The 25,578-nt window shown below is 40.9% G+C and overlaps 1 protein-coding gene across 1 annotated transcript in view; it reads left to right on the plus strand.

Moving 5' to 3' along the window:
• Positions 1–8,548: 8,548 nt before the first annotated feature.
• The window catches only part of TMEM236 (transmembrane protein 236), a 40,923-nt gene continuing 23,893 nt past the window's right edge, over positions 8,549–25,578 (plus strand). Inside the window, exons 1-2 of the mRNA XM_069547601.1 lie at positions 8,549–8,889; positions 19,679–19,751. Of these exons, the coding sequence (XP_069403702.1) occupies positions 8,633–8,889; positions 19,679–19,751 (330 nt within the window). The 5' untranslated portion in view covers positions 8,549–8,632. The remainder of the gene's footprint in view (positions 8,890–19,678; positions 19,752–25,578) is intronic.

Raw genomic sequence — 25,578 nt, forward strand, 5'->3', positions numbered from 1 at the left:
GGCATTCTTGTCCGTGGATGGTTACTAAATTGGCATTTCTGTTGAGAAACCAGGGCTGGGGACTTCCCATTCCACCATCTTGCTGATGTCACACCTTGGAGCAAAACTTAAAAGTCTATTCTATTAAGACCTTTGGAAGAGGAACTTCCTTGGTGGTCCAGTAGTTAAGACAACAAACACGATCACAATGTAAGGGATCCAAGTTTGATCCCTGGTCAGGGAACTAGATCCCACATGTTGCAAATAAGAGTTCACATGCTGCAACTAAAGATCTCATGTGCTGCAACTAAAGACCAGTGCCGCCAAATGAATACAAATAAATATTTTAAAAAAAAGCAACTTTGAAACAGTACTCTATTTCTCTAGCTAGAGCAGGTTCTTCAACTCAAGAAAGTGCCTGTTTTTATTCAGGAAACTTCACCTGAACGTCTCGGTTGACCATGTACCTCTCCTCTCTGCACCCACAATGACTTGGACACACATTTCTCATTGCACTTGTACTGAAATGACCCATGGCTCCATCTGTCTCCTCAACCAGATCATAACCTGTAAGGGCAGAGAGTTTGTCATCTTTGTACTTCTGCATCAGTGTCGTAGTTTGCAAAGAGAGTCCACTCTGTTTATGTGTCCATTCTGACATTTACTCATTCAACAAGTAATTACTAAGATCTTACTATGTGTTAAATGCCTAGTATGAGTATATAGCAGATCAAAATTGGTAAAAATTCCTGTCCTAAAGAAACTTGCATGCATGCATGCTCAGTTGCTCGGTCATGTCTGACTCTTTTGCAACCCCATGGACTGCAGCCCACCAGACTTCTCTGTCCACAGGATTTTCCAGGCAAGAATACTGGAATGGGTTACCATTTCCTCCTCTAGGGGATCTTCCTGACCCAGGGATTGAGCCTGAATCTCCTGCATTGGCAGGCAGATTCTTTACTACTGTGCCACCTGGGAATCCCCTAGAGAAACTTATCCCTGGTGGTTCAGCAGTAAAGAATCCATCTGGAATGCGGGAGACCTGGGTTTGATCCCTGGGTTGGGAAGATCCCCTGGAGGAGGGTGTAGCAACTCACTCCTGTATTCTTGCCTGGAGAATCCCCATGGACGCAGGAGACTGGCGGACTACAGTCCATAGGGTCATAAAGAGTCAGACACGACTGAGTGACTGAGCACAACACAGCAATTGGAAAGGTAGGCAATTAATGCAATGAATAAGTCAAGTAAACATTATGCTATTAGTAAGTAAAAAGAAAAATAAAGTAGGGAGATGAACAGGACATTTAGAGGGGAGACCACTGGAATTTTGGGCAAGCAGTCTCATGGACAAAGTGTCATTTATGTAAGACCTAAAGAGAGTGAGGTAGTTGACTTTTGGGGCATCTTCAGATCTTCAGGTGAGAGCAGGAAGGGAGCAGGCTGGGTAAGCCTTGATGCCTAATATGTTTGAAGAAGATTGAGGAGGAGGATAAGAAAGAAATAGGAAGTTAAGTCAGAGAGAAATGTGCTGGGTGGTAGCCACATTGAAAATTCTGGTAAAGCTGTAATCTACTCTAAATTAGATGGGAAGCCTATGAGGGCCTTTTTTTGGTTTGTTTTGACCATGACACAGGTCATGCAGGATCTTAGTTCCCCAAACAGAGATTGAAACCCATGCCCCTGCAGTGGAAGTGCAGAGACCTAACCACTGGACCCCAGGGAAGGTTTCTGACAGAGAAGAGATCAGCTGATTTCTTTCATTAAATGCTTATCAAACTGAATGGACCAAATGTATATAGTTCAAGAAGACATATTAGTTATGTACCTCTATAGTCTAAGTGGTAATTTAGGTCAGAAGATTCCAAACACACAATATCTTTAAAAATACCCGCTTAAACCAAATCAAACCTTCACCATGCAGTGGAGTTAGGGAATACTGCATTAAGGCAAACTGCTTGGAGATTTTGATCTAACATTGATCAATACATTGAACAAAATAACTGGACAATCATCATTTCTTCACTTTCTGAAGATATGAGTGTGTCTACTAACATCATTTTCAAGTTTTTTTTTTTTTAAGTAAGGAACAGTTGGAAAACTCAAACTTATATCCTTCAGAATATAGTTAAATTATTCTTGTGAATTTGGGGATGTACTGTAATGAATTAGGGCTGCATCTTCACTTAAATGGATTTTATTTCTTTTCTTAACTTTGTCATTTTGGAATGCTGAAAGGCTAACTAGATTATTGCAGTCCCTTAAGAAGTAAAATCTGAGAATTATTGTAAAGAATGAAGTGACTTTCTGTTTTCTTTAATGTTCTAATTCTTAACTCCCATTTATATATCACTATGCACATTTGTGTGATGATTATATAGTGCAGGGGAAAAGTGAAAGTGAAATTCACTCAGTCATGTCCGACTCTTTGCAACCTCATGGACTATACAGTCCATGGAATTCTCCAGACCAGAATACTGGAGTGGGTAGCCTTTCCCTTCTCCGGGGGATCTTCCCAATCCAGGGATCGAACCCTGGTCTCTTGCATTGCAGGTGGATTCTTTACCAGCTGAGCCACAAGGGAAGCCCAGTGGAGTGGGAAGGTTTTTTGTTTGTTTGTTGGTATGTTTGTTTTTGCAGTGCCACGTAGCATGTGAGATCTTAGTTCCCTGACCAGGGATCGAACCCAAGCCCCCTACCTTGGAAGCATGGAGTCTAAAGCACTGGACTGCCAGGTAAGTCCTGGAATGGCAAGTTTTCTTACTCCCTTTCTTTCCTGCTTTTTTTTGAGATCTGGTACCATTATTTTAAAAAAGTAAGGACATTCTATACATTTTGTTACTTTGAAGAACAGAGTCACTAGATACCAGATAGATATTCAAAGGGTTACAAGAATGGATATGCTGTGGTTTTTACTCTGACAAAGTTGCTTGTTTATAAATAGCCAGAGAGCTGAAATTAATCCTTTCCCTATAATATGAATTCAGTATAGTCTGGATTATGACAGCCTAACATTAGTAAAAAGGAGTTTATATCATGTGGGGCATAATCTTAGTGAGTTTACTTCAAGTTATTTATTCGGTGACCTCTTCTTGTTAGGATCAGTAATGTATTTTGGAAATACTCTTTGGAAATGATAAATAATCAGTAAATTGGGCGGGGACACGCTTTTGCCTCTTGTCTGGGCTCCTCGCAGATCCCACTTGATCCCGGAGCAGTCTCACTGCCACCAGAGCCTGCCTTGCTGCATATCAACACCACAGATCACAGGAAACCAGCCATGGACATGCCAGAACATTCCTGGCAGCTTGTACATTTTGTTTCACGGAACAGAATGCCGAAAACAATGAGAAAACCTTGAGATTACAAATGATCTTGCTAACAATTTAAGAAACTTTCGATTTTTGACTTCCTGCCTGCAGGAAGGAAATGACAGTTGGAAGTGTGGAGAACAGGTGTCACCCTGGACAGCATGATATCTTCTGCTTACTAAAATAAAAACCCCTGCATCAACACTCCTACATGGAAGTGAGTTCTAACCACAAGACTCAGTCTTTCCACCACAGACCCCGCTTCAGAAAACCAAATCTGTTTCCTACCAGGAAGTTGTTAAACCCAGCATTCAAGAACAGACTCAGGGGCAGAATTCCTCGAATCAGTCTGGGGTAATTCCAAGTTAAGAATTAAAGTGGTTTGAAAATGTCCCCCTCCGTGTCCTTCCAGTGACTGGCAGTACAGTTGCATGGCGGACTCGCCAGGGGACTTAGAAGGGACAGAATTAGTACTGACAGAAACTGGTCCCAGCTGAAGAGGGGGTAGGGATCCCAAACCCTCTCTTATATCCCTTCGTGTTTGTCAGGGGTGCGGCATAGTTTTTTACCCATAGCTTCACACAGGCATCGAAGCTTTCTATTCTTCCTTTGACAAACGAGCTAGTTACTCTATCCCTCACGAAGGAGATTTCCATGCCTCTCAATCTGTTGCAGAAAATTTGGACAAATGATACTTCAGAGGGACTGAGGACCCTGAAATGATTGAAGACTATGCCTTGGCCCAGATGATTACCAGACAGTCCTCTCCAACCACCTTTGTTAACAATGCAAATCCATCATGGGGTATGCCTTCTTGAGGGCACATGTGTTGGAAAATGTTGGGAAAGACATTTTAACCTTGGGATGTGGAAAGTCTTTGTGAATGCTTGCAAGGGGCATAGTTTTGTTTTTCCAAACATGTGTTGTGGGTTTAAGAAGCTTTGTAATCCCCAGGGTCTTTAACTTTGAAGCCATGGCTAGTGAGGAAGGAGACATGGCCGCTGTCATTGGGGCCACTCAAGGACACTGAACCTCATAGGCTGAGTGAACAGATTGTATGGGAGCTCATAATATGTCATTTCTCCCCCTGCAAAGTCAGTTTAGAAACAGCGTTCCCCTGAAATAAAAACAAGGCAGCCATTTTCACAATCCAGCACATTCTCCCTGCTGCCCGCCACTTCTCTTACATGTCATCTGTCCCTTCCTTCCTTCCCCAAATGTACACTAAGGGCTGATTATGTACTGAGTGTTGTGCCAAGAGATGATGGTACAAAGACAAGAGCACAAGCTGTCTGCCTTCAAGGAACTTTCAGTTTCATAGGAACCCAATGTGCAGACATCTTAGGGAGACAAGTAAGAGTATTCAAAAGGTGTTTTATATGTAGCTTTAATCTGTTGGTCTTTTTTTTTTTTTTGGCTGAGTTATGCGGCATCCAGGATCTTAGTTCTGACCAGGAATAGAACCCAGGCCCCCTGCAGTGGACATGCAGAGTCCTAACCACTGGACAGCCAAGGAAATCCCCTCAAAAAGTGTTTTACACCCAAGAGGAATTACTCGCTTCTACTTGAAGAAGGAGAGTAAAAGATTTCTGAGAGATGGAAATCCTTAATCTGGAGCTGAGGGGTGAAGATGGCACTTATTCACACTCTCCTGTGGGATCAGGAGAAAATATCTGAATTCAACCCCAACTGCCAGCCAGAAAACAATCCTTCACAGCCTCCCTCCACTGCCCCATCTCCTGCTTGCCTCTTAGCTACGTCCCTGCTTAGTTCAGCCACTGTGGGGGTAGGCAAAAGTAAAATTTGTTCATTCTGCTTCTGCTTGGAAGTAGGGGGAAAAATTGTATAGGGAAGATTATAAAAGAGCACAACATTTTAAATAAGTTTAAATTTCTTTGTTCAGTTGACTAATTACTAAAGTTGATTTCTAATTTTTATGCTTGTGAAACATTCCAACTATGCAAATATTTAAAAATGCAAAAACCCTCTCTGCCCCACCTCACCCGTTCCCCAGGGATAATGCTGTTAACAGTTTGATTGCTATCTTCCTGGATTTTACATTTACATTTAAATCTACAACTACAATATTTCAAAACCAAAATCCATTGTTTTTCTCTGCCACCCCTCTCCCCAACTCACTGCATCATGAAAATTCTTAGAACTATTTTTCAAATAAGATATAACATAAAGAGAAAATTGCTGTAACAATATAGAGATATTATCATGTGTCAATTTATAAATGAATACGGGCCAAAATTCACCTTCTCTAGTCAACTTGACTTCAATGTTTTCAATCCTGTCCTCTGAATCATCCAGTAATTTTACATATTGTTTCTGTATATTTGGCCCCTGATCATAAATACCTTTTCCCCCCCTTATACTTAAGCCCTTTGGTTGCAAAGAACAAAGGCCCCCTTTTGTGAGAATATAGGTGAGCTGGGGAGTCAAGCAACTAGGGGGCTGGTCTTCCTTGGTGTGCTTGCATAGCCCCATAGATCTGTCCTGACTGTTACTGTCTGGATTGGCCTCCCTGCTCTGCTCACTCTTCTCTCACCATTTGGCTTCCATTTTTTCATTCATTCAACCAATTACAGAATTCAGCCACAAGCCAGAGATGGTTCTGGCACATACAGTTTGAGTTGCTCTGATTCTGACTCAAAAATCATGGCCTCCTCTAACTCCACCTGTCAATTTCTCCACAGGTGTTTTAGTTCAAATTCCTAAGGGTGAGAAAGTGATTGGCCCAGGTCATGCCAGGCTACTCTTGGACAGCTGGACATTTTGTGGCCAGAATGTTCATCCAGACGTGTCTGGTGGAGTGGGTGGAGGCCTGGGCAGGGTAGGGCTGTCCAGCTCACTCCACACACCTTCTCAGGTCCTACCTGTGCATCTGGTCATCTCCCCAATCAAGGGTCAGTCAGTCACTATGCCTCTACCATGACCTGTGGTCTGTTACAAGGGTAACCCAAACAGTCTTCCCTTTACATGGAGTTGGGCTCCTTGTGAACAGAGGACAATAGCCATAAACTCTCTCCTGCTCAAGAGAAGCACAGCTAGTTATCAGGGCATTCCCTGTGGTGGAGAACAGTAGGTCCCATTCCATGAATGTAACACCGCTTAGTGTTATCTTTGAGGCTAAAGTTAGAGAATAGGAACTGGAGGAAGACGATAGGTGAGAAATATAAAGTGAGTGCCAGTTTTCAATTCCCATATATATGGAAATAAATCGAATTCCAGTCCAGGTAAGAGCCAGACTGTTTTTATTCAACTATCTTCAAATTCTCAGATCACAATTCCAGTTAGTAACAAAATTTATGAAAGAAATTATAACACATTGTAGTGCTAGATGACCCAAGACCCAGGGTTAGGAGGTTAAAATCTAGTCTGTATCCAGTATCATTTAAATAGAACATTTTTCAGGGATGATAACAGAGAATTGATGTCAGTGGTATGCTCTCAGAAACAGTTGCCAACACAACTGCTGGTTAGATAGTTTACTGCTCCATCCTTTTGTATTCTTGCCGCCTTTCTTCCAGGTGTCTTTTTTCATATAGAGGACTTCTGCTGCACTTTATTATTATTATTGTTGGTGGTGCTGTGCAGCATGTGGGATCCCAGTTCCCCAACCAGGGATCTAACCTGTGCCCCCTGCAGTGGAAACGTGGCGTCTTAACCACTGGACCACCACGGAAGCCCTCTGCTACACTTCAGTGGCTGTGAGCTCAAAGAGAATCACCTGGCAGCTCAAGGAACCTTGTATCTGATTATCCTGCTGTGGGAGGGCAGGAGGTGTGAATCCTCAAAGCCACCCCCCCCCCCCCCCCCAGAATCCTAGGTGCATCCCAAGAACCAGGCAACTATGGGATCCCTTCTGAAAAGGGCCTTGAGACACAGAAGCCAAGAGAAATATGACGTGTCTCAGACACAGGCGCGGGGGAGCCATCTGATGAAGCCAGCAGATGGGAGGGATTGGACCAGCCTGTGTGGGTGCATCACCCCCAAACCACTTGTGGTAGCCAAGGCTCTGTCTTGCTCCTCTGTGGCTCCTAGGTGGCTTCCCCATCTCTAGGTCCACACCACTCTAGCCCTGCCTTCACATCAGCACTGTCCCTCCTTTCCAAGTAGTCAGCTGATTCCCCTGCTTAGAAAATGCCTTTTCACGCACACATTTACATGTGCACACACACACATCCTTTATGGGGTGTGGGTGTTCTGAGTCCAGCTGATTCTCCTAGCATCACCTCCCCTGTGTCCTGCCATGCCACACCAGACTTCATCATCATGCCTCCCTCCCAGCTGTTTTTTTCTTTCTGAAATGTCACTGACACCCCAACACCCACCATCTGCTCACATCATCATTATCTTTCCCTCCCCTTCCCGAAACCAAAGAGGAAGCTCTCCTCTGTTTTATCATGGCATTTAGGTTATACTTCTGACTCCTGTTATTTTTTGTTGCCCGTAGGTTTGTTTCCTCTATGGATTGTGAGGGTTTGCAGGGAAGGACCCTTTGTCACACGTATATCGAACCACCCCACAGCCAGTGGAATGCTGATCGCAGCTGCTCAAAAGTGGCTTGTGCGAAGGAAAAATATTCATGGGGACAATTGTCTTTTAAATATTGGATATGCTTTTAGACTAGATATAGATAACTCTTCATGTATTGATCCTGATAACAGGTTTCTCATATCATCATTAGTTTCCTGACCTGCAAAATAAAAATAACGTTAATCTGTGTTGCATAGCAATTAATGTGCAAGAACAAATAAATACTTCAAGTACCAGGAAGAAGTCTGGTTGGGAAATTGGCAAAATGAATCCAAACTCCATTTTCATGCACTTTGAAGAGAAATGAGAAGTCACTCTCTCAGACAAATACTCAAGCTTTGAGTATTTCTCTTTGCCTGGATCTGCTCAGTTATAAAAATAAGGGATTGGATTATGTCTTTTCTTCTTTTTTAACTAAAATTGTATTATTGCAATGGTTCTACTTAACAAGTGTCAAATATTAAATAAATGTTTTCTTGTGCTCAAATTCACAATAAAGACTACATTAAAAGACCCCACTTTTACTGATGCTCTGAAGCATATTGTGAAATTCATTTGACTTCTAGTAACGGATCTGCAAACACATTAAGTGATCACTTCCATGACGGCTCTGTTTCTTTAAGAGACCTCGGTTGTTAAGTTGGAAGATCACTGAACCATATGAGGGTCAATAAAAGAATAAAGTCACTGGTGAGTGATTCGAGTACAAGGAACTTGACCCCAGTTCAGTATCTGTGTGTCCATATGCTGTTCACAGTCAGAGGAGGAGAGTGTGGTCCCCGGGTGCTCGGCCTTCCAGGATGGCTTCGGGAAATCTAATCAAGCTGCTGGTGTTTGAGCTGCTTGAGTTTACTGCTTTCTGTGTCCCCACATTGGTGATAATGGAACAGTTTGCTGTTGCCTATTCCACCACGAGGCGTCCGCCTGACAAAACACGTTACTGGCTGATTGTTTCCTGTTCAATTGCCTATGTAGCTTCAGTGACTCTCTTGATTTGGGTTCCTGTGAAAGTTATCTTGTACAAGAAACGTCATCTTTACCAAAAAATCAAAGGATGGTGAGTAAAAAGAATTCTTTCGCAGGGACCCCCTGGGATGCTTTCAAAGAGATTGTCTCATGTTCTCTGGGCAAGGATGCTAGCATAACACACAGGTGTGTAATGTGAGATTAAGGAGAAGTAATAACCACTGTTTCAATCAATGTATTCATAGTTGTATAAAGTATGGAAGTATCTTCCATATTTTTTTAAAATATTTTTTTGATGTGGAATATTTTTTTAAAGTCTTTTCTGTATTTTTTGTAATATTGCTTCTGTTTTATGTTTTGGCCATGAGATATGGGATCTTAGCTCCCTGACCAGGAATTGAACCCACACCCCCTGCATTTGAAGGCAAAGTCTTAACCATTGGACCACCAGGGAAGTCTCCTTCCATATTTTTTTTAAAGAGTCATTTTTTTGCTGACTGATAATTGTAATTTACATGTATTCCTAAGGCTCTGATACTCTGAGTAGTGATTGTTTTTGTACTAAATCCTCTGTACACTAAAGTACACAAAGTTATCATAGTTAATTTACAGAAATCATAATCATAAGATTCTAATATAGAATTTTTCTGTTGTATAAAGCTGAAAGTAATGTCTAAAGCTGAAAGTAATGTCTAAATGTTTACCTTGCAATGTTCTGTAACTCTAAGGCATCCTTTGATCATTAACCAACTAAAATTTTTAAGCAAACTGGTTCCTTTATTTAGATTAAAAAAATAATAATACTTTGATTGTGTTGATAAATTCTATTACCTTGTTGGTGAGAAGGGTAAGTATTCAAATAATAATACAGAAATATTTTAAATAAATCATGGCTTAATAAGGATTGAACTCATAGGTTAATGACTATATTGATCCATGTAAAGGTATTGAGAACAAATAATCTCTGGTCCTAATGTATTTTTCCTTTTAAATCTTCAGATCTGGTTCTTGTCACCTGAGATATATAGAATACATTTGAAAAACAAGAAACTGGGAATTTTAATTCAAGCAAATACAGAAATATAAAAATAATAGATACAGCTATACAGCTGTATAGTGAGAAACACTGTAGGGAGAGTATGGCCAGGGAGGGTGGGGCCCAGGACCTACTTGTTAGCGCCTGATACTTGATGTCATCCCCTAACCCACTAGGAGACTTTCAGTTCCTGGAGGACAGATGTCCTGAGTGGTTTCTGAAAATAAATCATGTGGTTGGCAGTGCTTTCATCAGTGGGGTTTAGGTGTTTTCCAACCCTTGACCCAAATCCTCAAGATCAACTAAGCTGAGCTGGGCCCTCCACCCCTCATATCTGCTAGGAGTTGCTTCAACTGTTCAAGACTCCTGACCAGGCCAGGAAGTGTTTGAAGGGATAAGGAGGGTCTAAATGACAACATGAGTAAACCAGTAGGAAGCTGGCCACACCAGCCCAGGAAGGTGCTTTCTGATATTTTTCTGCATTGGCTTAATCCCTAGGACCTTTTAGGTCTGAATATCATTTAGGTGGGAAACCTTCCCATATTGCTTATTATTATTATGTGGGAGCTAAGATCCCACATGCCTCATGGTCAAAAAGCCAAAACATAAAACAGAAACAATATGGTAACAAATTCAATAAAGACATTGAAAATGGCCCACCTAAAAAACTTGAAAAAATATTATTTTAAAATAATGTATTTAATATATATTATTATTAAGCTATAACTACTTCTTTACTGATTACTTATTATGTACTATAAAATGAACTTATCAGTTTCATTTCATTGCATACCACCTTGTGAAGTATGTCTCTTTTTGAGTTTATTATTCCCAAGAGAAAACTGAAGATTGGAGAGGTTAAGAAACTTACATGGTCAGCTGACAAGTGAGTGGAAGGACTGTACTTTGGACCCAGGTCCGTCTGATTCTGTGGCTGGTCCTTCTAACCACTGCCCTAAACTGCTTCTTTGAAGGGTGAGGTCCCAGTCTCTGGGGGCCATTGAAAGGAAAGAAGGAGCAGTCTTTCTACTCCTTAGGGTCTGTGTTTCTGTTTGTTTGTTGTTTTTGTGTGTACATCTGGTCCAGCTACTTCCCTTGTGCTAAGTGGTCTTGGGCTGTCACAATAATTACATCTTTCAGTGATTCCTTTTGGAAAATACTCTTCCAGTCTTTTATTTCTGTTTGTGGGTGTGGTTGGTCATAAGTATTCTAAATAGTTTTAGGTGGATGGCATGTTATCTATGATTTCAGTGAAACTGTTCCCTCCATGACCTCTTTTACGAGCCATTGTTATCGCTTACTGGCCTAGAAAAGAAGAAATTGTTACTGAGTACTATTCAAGGAAACTTACACATTCCATACTGTTAGACTTTATGCCAGTGAGGTATCCACTAATAGCCTTGTTGTATAGATGAAGAAATGGAAACTTGAAGAAGTGATTAACTTTGGCTACTGATATAAGTTTATAACTGGTGGAGCTGGAATTTGTGAGGTCAGTGTGGTCTGATTCTCTGCTGTTTCTTCCACCTTATGCAACTTTTAAAATGTTCTTTCTGACTTTGAATGCTAAGTATGTTTTAAAAAAAATGCAGTTTTTCTAGTGTCATTACGATACATCTTCCCTAAAGATATATATTTGGATATTATATGGGATCCCCCAAAATGTGTATAGAATATTTTAATATATGTGGTAATACAGTGTGTGTCATATAACTTGATTTCTAGAGGAAGATGATGCAAAAATAATTGCTATTACAGAAAGTAGGAATTGAAAGTATGAATTATTTTTGAAGAATACTTAAATAGGTGTTTATGTGAGATCTCATAGATTCTTAGCTTTCACAGCTGCATTGTTGATGGGCCTATTTGAGAATCTCTCTGTACATCCACACTGGTGCCATGGGTCCTATGTGGCTGGTATTCAGGAGAGAGTGAGTCATCCAGCTAATGAATTCCTGACATTGTGGCTGAGGGGTGCAGACCTGAATTGAAATTCCAGCATCGGCCCTGATTGTGAGATCATCCTTTAAATTCTTTAAGTTTTAGTTTTCTTATGAGCAAAATGGGGACAACCTAGTTTCTTTATTGGGTTGTTTCAAGAAATTGAGTAAGATTATGCATGAAAACTTCTGAGCACAATGCCTAGCACATGGTAAGGACCTGGTGAATGTTAATGTTATTATCTCAGGCTGAATTTAGTATCCATTGAAAACATGATCTGGTTTAATCCTCTGAATGACTCTGAGAAGTGATGATAAAACTGAAGAAAATTCTAGAAGTGATACTCTGTGTATCCAGAGAATCTTCTCAGTTTCTTTTATCCTTTGAGAGTAGTGAAGGTCAATAGAGTGAAATGATGAATATCTTATATTTTGTGATTCTATTCTATACATAGCGTGATTCCATTTATTTTTTAGAATTGAAGAATGGTGGCTCAGATGGTAAAGAATCTGCCTGCAATGCAGGAGACCTGGGTTCGATCTCTGGGTCAGGAAGACCCCCTGGAGAAGGGAATGACTATCCACTCCAGTATTCTTGCCTGGAGAATTCCATGGACAGAAGAGCCTGGGGGGCTAAAGTCCATAGGGTTGCAAAGAGTTGGACATGACTGAGTGACTAACATTTTCACTTTTCATGGTTGATTTATAATATTGTGTTAATTTCTGCTGTACAGCAAAGTGATTCAATTATACATATATATATATATATATATATATATATATATATACACACACACATATTTTTACATTCTTTTCCATTATGGTTTGTTTCAGGATATATATTTTATTTAATTTGGCTTTGCCAGGTCTTAGTTCTGGCATGTGAAATCTTTCTATTATTGCAGCATGCAGGATCTAGTTTCCTGTCCAGGGATCCAACCTGGGCCCCCTGCACTGAGAGTGTGGTGTCTTAGCCACTGGACCACTAGGGAAGTCTCTATCTCAGGATATTGAATACAGTTCCTTGTGGCATACAGCAGGACCTTGTTGTTTGTGCATACTGTATATGGCAGTTTGCAGCTGCTAATGCCATGTTCCCAATTCAGTCCTCCCCCAGTCCTCTCCCTCTAGGCAACCACCAGACTGTTCTATACTAGGGTGTGATTTTACATTTCATGTTCTCATTTGGCCTGCACTCAGTGTTGTAAAGTTGAGGGAATGGATATAATTGTCATTTTATAAGGGAGGAAACAAGGTCAGAAAGTTTAGGACACACTCTTAACCAACAGAAGTCTGAACTTTAATCCAGTGTTCTTCCTTTTACTCTTGTTAAACACTTCCTCATTCTTTTGGAGTGACTGTTCTTTTTAGGGATGCCTGTCATAATTTATAATAAACTAGGGACATGGTTTGAGGAAAAGAAGAAAAACTATTTATATCCACCCCAAATTTTATATCCCAGTAAATAAGAGGAAACTTTGCCTAGGATATCATGGAATGGGTGAAACCATTGAGCTATAGACCAATCAGTGAATGGGTGAAACCGTTGAGCTACAAACTAACCTGGAACTGAAGTAGATTTCCTTGGAGAGGGTACCTTGGGGAAGGATAATCCTAGAAGACTTTTGGGGGTTCCCAGACTGGATTGGGTGATATTTTAGGAATTTATCGAGTCTTGCAGAGTGTATGATTCCTTTAGTCAGCCATCCCCAACCTTTGTGGCACCAGGGACCGGTTTCATGGAAGACAATTTTTCCATGGACTAGGATGGTGGGGTATGGTTTTGTGATGACTCTAGCACATTACGTTTATTGTACACTTTATTTCTATTATTAATCAGCTCCACCTCAGATCATCAGCCATTAGATCCTGGAGGTTGGGGACCCCTGCCTCAGACCATGACATGTCGACCATCCTGGGCAGTGCCAAGTTGGAAAGACTCCAATTGGAACATTTTCCTTTGTTGACATCCTTAACTTACGCTGCAAAATTTGATGTTGATTTATTTCTGGTGGCAGTGGGAGTCATGGCAGCAATAACTCTAGTTGTCATCATAGTAAAATAAGAGTAAATATTGATTGAACAACTACTATGTACCAAGAAGAGTTGTAAACACACTGCCTGTGTTATTTTAGTTAATTCTCTTTTATGAAGAAGAACCTTTACAGTGTTCATTTTATGAGTGAGGAAATTGGGGCACAGAGGTTAAAAGACCACCTGGCCAGTGAGTAGGGAGTCAAGACTGACCCCATTTGTCTCGAGTCTGAGCGCCTTAACGGTGCGCAGCAACACACACGAGTGACCGGCTCACCCGAGGAGGCAGAGCTCACTCTTTCCAGCACCTCCAAGAAGGTCATGCGTGAATTGCCAGGAGATAACAAGTGGTATTTAACAGTTACTTCTTCCCAGAGAACCCTCTTTCTCTCAGTCTGTCTGTCATCTTCTGAAAACCTCGAGACTGATCACTTTCTTGTCCTTGACCACAGGCTTTCTCTGCTTGTCCCACCTCCAGTCAGTCAGCAGGAGTGGATTCACTTTTGCTTTTCTCTCCTGCATATGCAGTCAGTCACCAGATTCCATGAGTTCTTCCTCTTTCATCTCTATCGACTCAGCATCTTGTTCTCATGACTGTTTTCCTCACCCCAGTCAGGCACTGATTTCCAGGGCCACTGTGCACTTGAGTCTCTGGCATGGCTCACCAACTTTTGATCTATTCACGTCCAGCATCAGATCCCTTGTTCTGATCGCTTTTCCTCAAGGAGGCACAGAGAGAGTTTTATGAAACTCCTGGGGCTCTGGAGACCTTCACCAACAGCTATCCTTGCCTTTTGCCTCTCTGTCCCTCTCATCCCCTCCATGTCCTGTTGACAGAGTAATAACCTTGAAAAATGTTGCCTGCATTTCAGTGCCACCTCTAAAACTCTACTCTTCCCCTTGCTTTTAGAATTCAGTGTTGGAATCATCTGAAAGCTGAAGACACCTTAGTGTCCATCTATCACCTATTTCTCACAATACAGACAGTCTGCCTCTGATTTTAAAGGAGCTTCATGACTTTTTGTGTCTCTAATTATGAGAATGTGTTGTGTTGTGCTCACTCACTCAGTTGTATCCAACTCTTTGGGCCCCATAGACTGTATCCCACCAGGCTCCACTGCCCTTGGAATTTTCCAGGCAAGAATACTAAAGTAGGTTGCCATTTCCTTCTCCAGAGGATCTTCCTGACCCAAGGATTGAACCCACATCTCTTGCATCTCCTGCATTGGCAGGCATATTCTTTACCATTAGTGGCACCTGGGAAGCAATTATGAGAATAGTCTTCCTTATTTCCTTGTATTGAAATAAACTTTGCCATGTGTAGCTTCCATCCCATCTTCTTTGTAGATGTCATCCTATGCCTTGCTTTAGATGCCAATGAATTTGGCCATGGCTGGGAGTCCTAACCATTGCCCCCTGATTTTCTCTTTTTATTGCTTTTGTTTTTTATATGTCAAGCATTTTAATTTGGAGGTTGCATATTTTAATTTGAATAGAAAAGTTTGGCTTCTGGGATACCCTGTCCAGTGATTTGGACTCCATGCTATAACCACAGGGAGCCCATATTCATATTCAATCCCTGGTTGGGGAACTAACATCCCAGATGCTGCATGGTGGGGCTAAAAGATTTTTTAAAAAGAAGAAGAAAAAGAAAAATTTTGCTTCAATCAGTCAATCAGCCAATTTTCAGTGATTCAACACTCACCAATTTCAGAGTACTGTCCTTGTTATGAAATTATGCTGGCATGGCTACCAGCAATTAATTAGCCACATGTAATGGTCACTCTCAGTAGCATGACACTTTTTTCTTCCTTTTTTTAAAAAAATTTATTGGAGTATAGTTGATTTACAGTGTTCTGTTATTTTCAGGTGTATAGCAAAGTGATTCAGATATACGAATACATATGTCCCCTTTTATTGCTTTTCAAGCTCTCTTGTCAGCTCTCATAAACTATCACTTGTGTGATGACAGCTCTCCACATTGTGTCTCTAAGGGTGACTTCCTGTCTGAGCTCACTGTGTCTATACTGAAGCTTTTCAAATATTTGAAGATGGGATCATTACAGCCATTTCAACCACATCCCATATAGTCTGCTAAGAAGTTTTCTCCAGTGTCCAAGTCCCATCAGTTATTCTCTGTGTCCTGTGATTTCTGGACCTTTTACTCTTTGTGATGTCTCCTTGGGATGCTAGCTGACTTGTTAATGTCTGAGTGTACTCTCCATGATACTACAAACCTTCAATTTATTACAGAGCACAGTAATGCAAAATGCAGCAAAACATGTATGTTGGTTTTAGAAAGCAGTTCTAAGGTTTAAGGCTTGACAACCAACCTGTGTGTGTGGACGCTCTGTCCTCTGGACCTATCAGAGTAAGGGTTCCACCCTCTGGGCCATGGGCAGCAGGCCTGCTCTCTGCATCTGAGGAGAGAACCCCTGGGCCCATGGTAGAAGTGGAAGCTTCCCTGGCCTCTGTGGCATCATCAGAGTCATTCTTCCCTTTTCTTAATGATGGTACATCTTTGCAGCCTGATGGTTCTGTATTGGGCTTACCAGATGGCTCAGTGGTAAAGAATCCACTTGCCGATGCAGGAGATGTAGATTCAATCCCTGGGTCGGTAAGATCCCCTGGAGAAGGGAACCCACTCCAGTATTCTTGCCTGGGAAATCTCATGGTCAGAGGAGCCTGGTGGGCTACAGTCTGTGGGGTCTCAAGGAACTGAACAGAACTGAGCATGCACGCATGGCACGGCACGGCTCTGTATTAGCCTATTTCCTACCTATCGTATCCTGGAAGTCTCACAGCCTTTCTTCATTTTGTCCTGTCTCTGTCGCCCTTCAGTGCAATCTGTCAGTGTTTCTGCTGAGATTGTTGATTGGATTCACAAGCCACACCCTAATTGTTTTCTCCAGAATGTGCTCTCTCATCTTTTCTGCATCTTTAGCAATATGGATATGAGTATGTCAAAGAAAATAAGACAATATTGTCTTCAGTTCAGTTCAGTCGCTCAGTCGTGTCCAACTCTTTGCGACCCCATGAATCGCAGCACGCCAGGCCTCCCTGTCCATCACCAACTCCCAGAATTCACCCAAACTCATATGCATCGAGTCGGTGATGCCATCCAGCCATCTCATCCTCTGTTGTCCCCCTCTCCTCCTGCCCCCAATCCTTCCCAGCATCAAGGTCTTTTCTAATGAGTCAACTCTTCGCATGAGGTACCCAAAGTATTGGAGTTTCAGCCTCAGCATCAGTCCTTCCAATGAACACCCAGGACTAGTCTCCTTTAGGATGGACTGGTTGGATCTCCTTGCAGTCCATGGGACTCTCAAGAGTCTTCTCCAACACCACAGTTCAAAAGCATTAATTCTTCAGCACTCAGCTTTCTTCACAGTCCAACTCTCATATCCATGCATGACCACTGGAGAAACCATAGCCTTGACCAGACGGACCTTTGTTGGCAAAGTAATGTCTCTGCTTTTGAATATGCTATCTAGGTTGGTCATAACTTTCCTTCCAAGGAGTAAGCGTTAGCTAGGTGTGTATATTGCCTGTGTGCTCAGTTGCTTAGTTGTGTCTGACTCTTTGCAGCCCCATGGACTATAGCCTGCCAGGCTCCTCTGTCCATGAAATTTTCCAGAAAAGAATTCTGGAGCGGGTTGCCGTTTCCTACCCTGAGATCTGTAAATTACTAAATCAAAATTTTAAAAGATTGTGGATAACTGTCTTTCAGCCTCATTACTTTGTTGTATAAGTCTATGTATTTTATGCACTTAAAAATTCTGAGAAGGGTCCATAGGATTCACAAGATTGCCAGAAAGTTTATTCTATAAAAATGGTTTGGAAATATTGTTCTAAATGCTGGAGATAAAGTAATGAACAACTCAGATAAGGTACCTTTTCCCACGGAACTTACCTTGGAGTCAGACATGAAAGATCTATGATCTAGACTAGGTCTATCATCCAGAGACTCCCTGTCAGAAAAGAATAACCAGTGTAAATCTGGCAGATGGGGCAAGGTTGGTATGATCACAGAATAACAAAATGTTACTAGTATGTTATTAGTATAGGTAAGTGGATGTTGGGGAAGGGGCAGATCATTCTAAGTGAAGAGAGTAAAAGAAATAAGAGAAACCACCTCATGGAGAACATGTAGACAGTGGTGCTAGGTTTCCATTTGATTTTAATTACTTATCCACTGGAGATTTTTAGAAAATTTATTAAATCCACAAATAAGTATATTTTGTGGTAAAATACACCTATCATAAAACTTACCATCTTAATGATTTTTAAATGTAGAGCTAGCTCATGGGCATTAAGTACATCCACATTGGTGTGCTACCCATCCATCCACAGAAACTTCTTCATCTGGAAAAACTGAAGCTCTATAGCCATTAAACATTAACTCCCCATTCCCCACTCCTCCCAGCCCTGGTGATTTTGAGCTGAGTAGTAAGATGTGTGTTACATTTACAAAATCAGACGTTTGCTTTATGGGAAAAATATTGCTTGGCAAGAATAGAAACACTGACAGGAAACTGGTTACGAAGCACTGCAGATAAGAGATGACAGTGAGTGAGCTACTGTGTTAGCGGACAATGATTTGAAATGCACTTTGGCAGTAAATCATGCAGGATTGGATGATGACTGGAATGAGTATGGGTTCCTTTTCAGACCTGTTAAGCCTGAGTTGTCTATTAGACATCCAATGGAGGTACCAAATAGATAGGTGGGTGTCCAACTCCAGAGGTCAGGATAGAGGCCATAGTATATATTCTAGAATATGTCTGCAAGTCCTGGGCGAGTGGGTGATGTTTAAATGATGGGATTGGCCGAGATAGTCAAGGCAAATACACAGATAAAGAAGAGGTGCTGGAATAATTCCTGAGGTACTCTGAAAGGTGAAGCTGAGAAGAGGACTCTGTGAATGCCCTTGCCAGCCTCAGAGAGCTGAGTGCTTCAGGAATCTCCATCTGGGCTCAGAGAAAGAGGCAAAGCTACCAATTTTAAAATTTCATCATACCTCTGGTTTTAGCAGGTTGATCTGGGTCTGTCTATAAGAGTTGGTCTATCTCACCCCTACCTTATGTCTATACCTAGAAAGTCTAGGATGAGGCTGGAGTAGAGGGACATAGCAGGCAGAAATTCTTAGTCTTCTGAAAGACTCCAATACTGTGTGCTTAAACAGACACTATCCTATAAACGTAATTAGTATATATTTAACTAAGGAGAGAGGAGGTAAATAGTTCATTAGAGAAAAATTTGAGTGTATTTTACAGTATCTTCCTGTAAATTGATAATGCTAAATATATGTGTTAATTCTCTGTCATAAAATATTTTTATGTTATATCTCAATAACCGTTTGATTGCTTGATCATGCAAGGCTTAAAAAGTGAAAGTGTTAGTCACTCAGTTGTGTCCAACTCTTTGTGACCACATGATCTATCCACGGAATTCTCCAGGCAAGGCTTAAAAGGTGGTCCAAAAACAAATATGAAAAACAATGTATCCCTAGAGAGAGTCATGCTGTTCTTTTATTTTCAACTGGTCACCAGAGCCTAACACGTTGGACAGGATTCTAATGAATGAATTATGAAAATACTGAACGTCATTTATCTTGCACTGTGATGCTTTTAGCCATTTACGGTTTGTTAGTTATTTGGAAACCTTTCACCCTCTTATTCTGAAAAAACATCCTGGCTTTTTGTGTGTTCCCCTTTGCCATACTCAAACATTTGGGAAATGGAAATAGGGAAGCAGTGGCTTCTTAGAAAAACTATAAAGGAGTGCAAGAACTGCACAATTGGCAAAATGTAACAGGAACTGTTGATCTTGTACATTATTGCTTTTGCTTATTTTTTCTCCTTTGCTAGGAGACCTGTTATGATGATGTGTGTAGTACTCACCACGCTTCCCAGCTTCAGCTTTTCTATAGCAGTGACTGAGGTATGGAATTTTGATTTCTTCTGCCTGTAAGATTTTGAGATTTTAGAATGTCCCCCTGTTCTTAAAATTTCACAGAATGGTATGCCCAACAAGTTTCTTAAAGTTGATTTTCTCCAGTCTTAGATCATTGTTATCTCTGTGATTGTGGAGGAAGGTCTAAGCCAATTTTTAAAAATCTACTGTGTTTGTGTAGAGGGGTGGGGAGGAAGGAATATCACTTGAAAATAATAAACAAGCAAGGAATTTGAGAGAAGATCCACATTTTGTTTCTTCTAACCTGATGTTTTTTCATGAGTGTTCTTGGTTCTAAAGAGAATAAAACAGTATCTCAGCGAACAGCCACTCACATAAGACCTTTGATAAGATATCTGTTGCCAAATAATTTGCGTGTGTTGTTTATTTGAAAATAAATTTGAGTTTATGTTTCAACCAAAGGCAGCTCCCAAGAGACTCTGATGGATGGGTGTCTGCAGAATAGGAATATTATAGATACAACTTTCAGGCTGTGAGAACTCTTATTACCCAGATAGTAATTCAAAGCAGAATGCCCTCAGGATGGGGAACACGTGTACACCCGTGGTGGAACCATATTGATGTATGGCAAAACCAATACAATATTGTAAAGTAATTAGCCTCCAATTAAAATAAATAAATTTATATTTTAGAAAAAGCAGAATGCCCTGCTAATCTTATTATTTATAAGGTGCTTGAAAGATGTAATTTTTTAATTTATTAATAAAATTTTTATTTACATGTTGAGTAGATTGTCACTAAGTGCATATTACATGAAATTAGATCCTGAGGATAGAGCACTCAGAAAATTTGACAGTCTCTAGCCTTCAGTGCGGAGAAGGCAATGGCACCCCACTCTAGTACTCTTGCCTGGAAAATCCCATGGATGGAGGAGCCTGGTGGGCTGTAGTCCATGGCGTCACTGAGAGTTGGACACGACTCAGTGACTTCACTTCCACTTTTCACTTACATGCATTGGAGAAGGAAATGGCAACCCACTCCAGTGTTCTTACCTGGAGAATCCCAGGGACGGTGGAGCCTGGTGGGCTGCCGTCTGTGGGGTTGCACAGAGTCGGACGTGACTGAAGCAACTTAGCAGCAGCAGCAGCAGCAGCAGCAGCCTTCAGTGAGCTTCCCTGGTGGCTCAGCAGTAAAGAATCTGCCTGCAATGCAGGAGCCTCAAGAGACATGGGTTCAATCTCTGGGTCAGGTAGATCCCCTGGAGAAGGGAATGGTAACCCAGTCCAGTATTGCCTGGAGAATTCCATGGGCAGAGGAGCCTGGTGGGCTACAGTCCATGGGATCACAAAGAGTTGGACACAACTGAAGCGACCGCACACCCACCCAGCCCTCAGTAATTTTTTAACTGATGGTAGAAAGCAAAAAAACAGGCAGTAAGAGTAGGTCTGCTTAGTGCTATGAGAGAGATGTATACCAGGTAATGGATGACATCATTAGAAATTACATGACTTTGGAACGTGTCCTAGATGCAGCATTAGGACAATATATGAACACACAGAATATCCTCAGAAGGCTACAGAGATGGACTTTGCGTCAAACGGCAACACATAAATATTTTAATCTTGATTTGTCATTTTCTCTTCCTTCCCCACCAGTGACCTTGTAAAGCACTTGGGAGGTTCCTTATGAGCTTCAGAAATTCAGGGTATGACCTTTCAAGGAACACTACTGTCACAGTGATGCACTATCTATGGTTTGCTCTTTTGGGCCAACTTTCTCATTATGTTTCACCCATTGTTGCATATTTTTGTTTACTTTTTTCTTATTTTTCACTGAGGTGTAACACACAAACAGAAAAATTCACACAATATAGCCAATATTAATGGAACACTACAAAGTAGTATGGAAACATTCAGTTCAGTTCAGTCGCTCAGTCGTGTCCGACTCTTTGCGACCCCATGAATTGCAGCACACCAGGCCTCCCTGTCCATCACCAACTCCCAGAGCTCACTCAGACTCACATCCATCGAGTCAGTGATGCCATCCAGTCATCTCACCCTCTGTCGTCCCCTTCTCCTCCTGCCCCCAATCCCTCCCAGCATCAGAGTCTTTTCCAGTGAGTCAACTCTTCGCATGAGGTGGCCAAAGTACTGGAGTTTCAGCTTTAGCATCATTCCTTCCAAAGAAGTCCCAGGGCTGATCTCCTTCAGAATGGACTGGTTGGATCTCCTTGCAGTCCAAGGGACTCTCAAGAGTCTTCTCCAACACCACAGTTCAAAAGCATCAATTCTTCGGCACTCAGCCTTCTTCACAGTCCAACTCTCACATCCATACATGACCACAGGAAAAACCATAGCCTTGACTAGACGGACCTTTGTTGGCAAAGTAATGTCTCTGCTTTTGAATATGCTATCTAGATTGGTCATAACTTTTCTTCCAAGGAGTAAGCATCTTTTAATTTCATGGCTGCAATCACCATCTGCAGTGATTTTGGAGCCCCCCAAAATAAAGTCTGCCACTGTTTCCACTGTTTCCCCATCTATTTCCCATGAATTGATGGGACCAGATGCCATGATCTTCGTTTTCTGAATGTTGAGCTTTAAGCCAACTTTTTCACTCTCCTCCTTCACTTTCATCAAGAGGCTTTTTAGTTCCTCTTCACTTTCTGCCATAAGGATGGTGTCATCTACATATCTGAGGTTATTGATACTTCTCCCGGCAATCTTGATTCCAGCTTGTGTTTCTTCCAGTCCAGGGTTTCTCATGATGTACTCTGCATATAAGTTAAATAAGCAGGGTGACAATATACAGCCTTGACGTACTCCTTTTCCTATTTGGAACCAGTCTGTTGTTCCATGTCCAGTTCTAACTGTGGCTTCCTGACCTGCATACAGATTTCTTAAGAGGCAGGTCAGGTGGTCTGGTATTCCCATCTCTCTCAGAATTTTCCACAGTGTATTGTGATCCACACACTCAAAGGCTTTGGCATAGTCAATAAAGCAGAAATAGATGTTTTTCTGGAACTCCCTTGCTTTTTCCATGATCCAGCGGATGTTGGCAATTTGATCTCTGGTTCCTCTGCCTTTTCTAAAACCAGCTTGAACATCAGGAAGTTCACGGTTCATGTATTGCTAAAGCCTGGCTTGGAGAATTTTGAGCATTACTTTACTAGCATGAGAGATGAGTGCAATTGTTCGGTAGTTTCAGCATTCTTTTGCATTGCCTTTCTTTGGGATTGGAATGAAAACTGACCGTTTCCAATCCTGTGGCCACTGCTGAGTTTTCCAAATTTGCTGGCATATTGAGTGTAGCACTTTCACAGCATCCTCTTTCAGGATTTGAAAGAGCTCAACTGGAATTCCATCACCTCCACTAGCTTTGTTCGTAGTGATAGTGATCACACCATGGTGATTATCCAGGTCATGAAGATCTTTTTTGTACAGTTCTTCTGTGTATTCTTGCCACCTCTTCTTAATATCTTCTGCTTCTGTTAGGTCCATACCATTTCCGTCCTTTATCGAGCCCATCTTTGCGTGAAATGTACCCTTGGTATCTCTAATTTTCTTGAAGAGATCGCTAGTCTTTCCCATTCTGTTGTTTTCCTCTATTTCTTTGCATTGATCACTGAAGAAGGCTTTCTTATCTCTCCTTGCTATTCTTTGAAACTCTGCATTCAGATGCTTATATCTTTCCTTTTCTCTTTACTCAGTTCAAAAAAAAAAAACAAAAAACACAAAACACTTTGCCAGCCCCCTACAGGCCATCTCTGTTGGCTACCTTTCCTTTATCCCAAAGGTCACTTCTGCCTTACTTCTAATATCACAGGTGAGCTTATCTGTTTTTGAAAGCTTTATAAAAGGAAATGAAATTGTTGTCTATTTATCTATGATCTTTCTGTCTTTGCATCTTTTATTCAAAATATGGGCTATTCTTGTTTTTCTGTTTAGATGTAGTTCATTCATATTCATTTTTTATTCCTGTACAATATTTCATTTTGCAAATATATCACACTCTTTCAGTTCAACTCTATGTTTTTTTATTTTCTGGCCATGCCAACTGGCTGGTGGGATCTTGGTTCCCTGCCCAGGGACTGAACCTGCACTGTAGCAGTGAAAGTCTGGAATCCTAACCACTTGGCTACCAGGGAACTCCCATCAGTTATACTCTTGATGGTCATTTCAGTTTCCAATTTTTGCTGCTGTGAATATCCTTAAACATGTGTCTTTTTGCCATATATAAGCGTTCGGGTTGGTTAAATGTGCAGGAGTAGAATTGATGGATCACAAGATGTTCAAGTACTTAATTATAACTAACAGTGTCAGTTTTTCAAAGAGATTACATTAATTTAGACTTCCACTAGTAGAGAATGAGCAATCTTTGTGTTCCCCATCCTCAGTAGCACTTGCATTGTCAGCCTTTTTATTTTAACTATTCTGGTGACAATATTCTTGAATTTCATTATAGTTTTCAATTTCATTTCCCCAATAATTAATGAGATTGAGCATATTTTTCATTCCATTTTTCCCCTAGTGTGTTGCTTATCTTTTAAAAATTGATTTGGAGGAATTATTTATATATTTAGATTTCAGGCTCTGTTGATTTTATGCATTGCAGACATCTTCTCATTCTGTGACTTCATGCTCTTAATTGTATATTTTGATGGAGAAGAGCTTTTAATTTTAAAATAGTCCACTGCGTCACTTTATTTGCTGTATTTTCTTTTGGTTACTTGTTTGAAACAATTTTGTCATATTGTGAATTTGAACCTTAAAGTCCTAAAAACAGTGTCCTATATAACATTTTGAAATCCTCTTTGAACGTCACAATCTACCCATAACTAATCTTTGTGTGTGTTGTGCAGTAAGGGATTGTTTTTTCTTCCCCAAATAATAGCTAATAGACTGAGCACCATTTATTAAAATGTCTGTCCTTGTCACATTTCTCTGTAGTTAATAAATCAGATGTGTGTGTCCATAGTCTATTCTGAGTTTTCTGTTCTGTTCCACGGCCTACTTTTCTATTCCTGTGCCAACACTACAATATCTTAATTCTTACATGTTTATAATAGCTCTTTTTATCCAGAAGAGTAAACCTTCCTGTTTTCCTTTTCTTCTAGAATGTCTTGCTCTTTGTATTTTCTTTTTTTTTTCCACTTTTTAAAATTGCAAGATAATTTCTTTACAGAATTTTGTTGTTTTCTGCCAAGTATCAACATTAATCAGCCACAGGTATACATATGTCCCCTCCCTTTTGAACCTCCTTTCCATCTTCCTCCCCATCCCACCCCTCTAGGTTGTTACAGAGTCCCTGTTTGAGTTCCTTGAGTCATACAGCAATCCCATTGACTATCTATTTTACATATGGTAATGTAAGTTTCCGTGTTATTCTCTCCATACATCCCATCGTCTCCTTCCTCTCCCCGCCATGTCCATAAGTCTGTTCTCTATGTTTTTCCATTGCTCCCCTGAAAATAAATTCATCAGTACCATCTTTCTAGATTCCATATATATATATATGTTAGTATACAATATTTCTCTTTCTCTTTCTGCTTTACTTCACTCTGTAATAGGCAGTAGGTTCATCCACCTCATTAGAACTGACTCAAAAGCATTCCTTTTTCTGGCTGAATAATATTCCACTGTGTATATGTCCCTCAGCTGCTTTATCCAGTCACGTGTTGATGGACATCTAGGTTGCTTCCGTGTTCTAGCTATTGTCAGTAGTGCTGCAGTGAACGTTGGGGTACATGTATCTTTTTCAATTTTGGTTTCCTCAGGGTATATACCTAAGAGTGAGATTGCTGGGTCATATGGTGGTTTTATTCCTAGTTTTTGAAGGAATCTCCATGTTCATT

Source organism: Ovis canadensis, chromosome 13, assembly GCF_042477335.2.
Source record: "Ovis canadensis isolate MfBH-ARS-UI-01 breed Bighorn chromosome 13, ARS-UI_OviCan_v2, whole genome shotgun sequence".
NCBI classification, from domain to species: domain Eukaryota; kingdom Metazoa; phylum Chordata; class Mammalia; order Artiodactyla; family Bovidae; genus Ovis; species Ovis canadensis.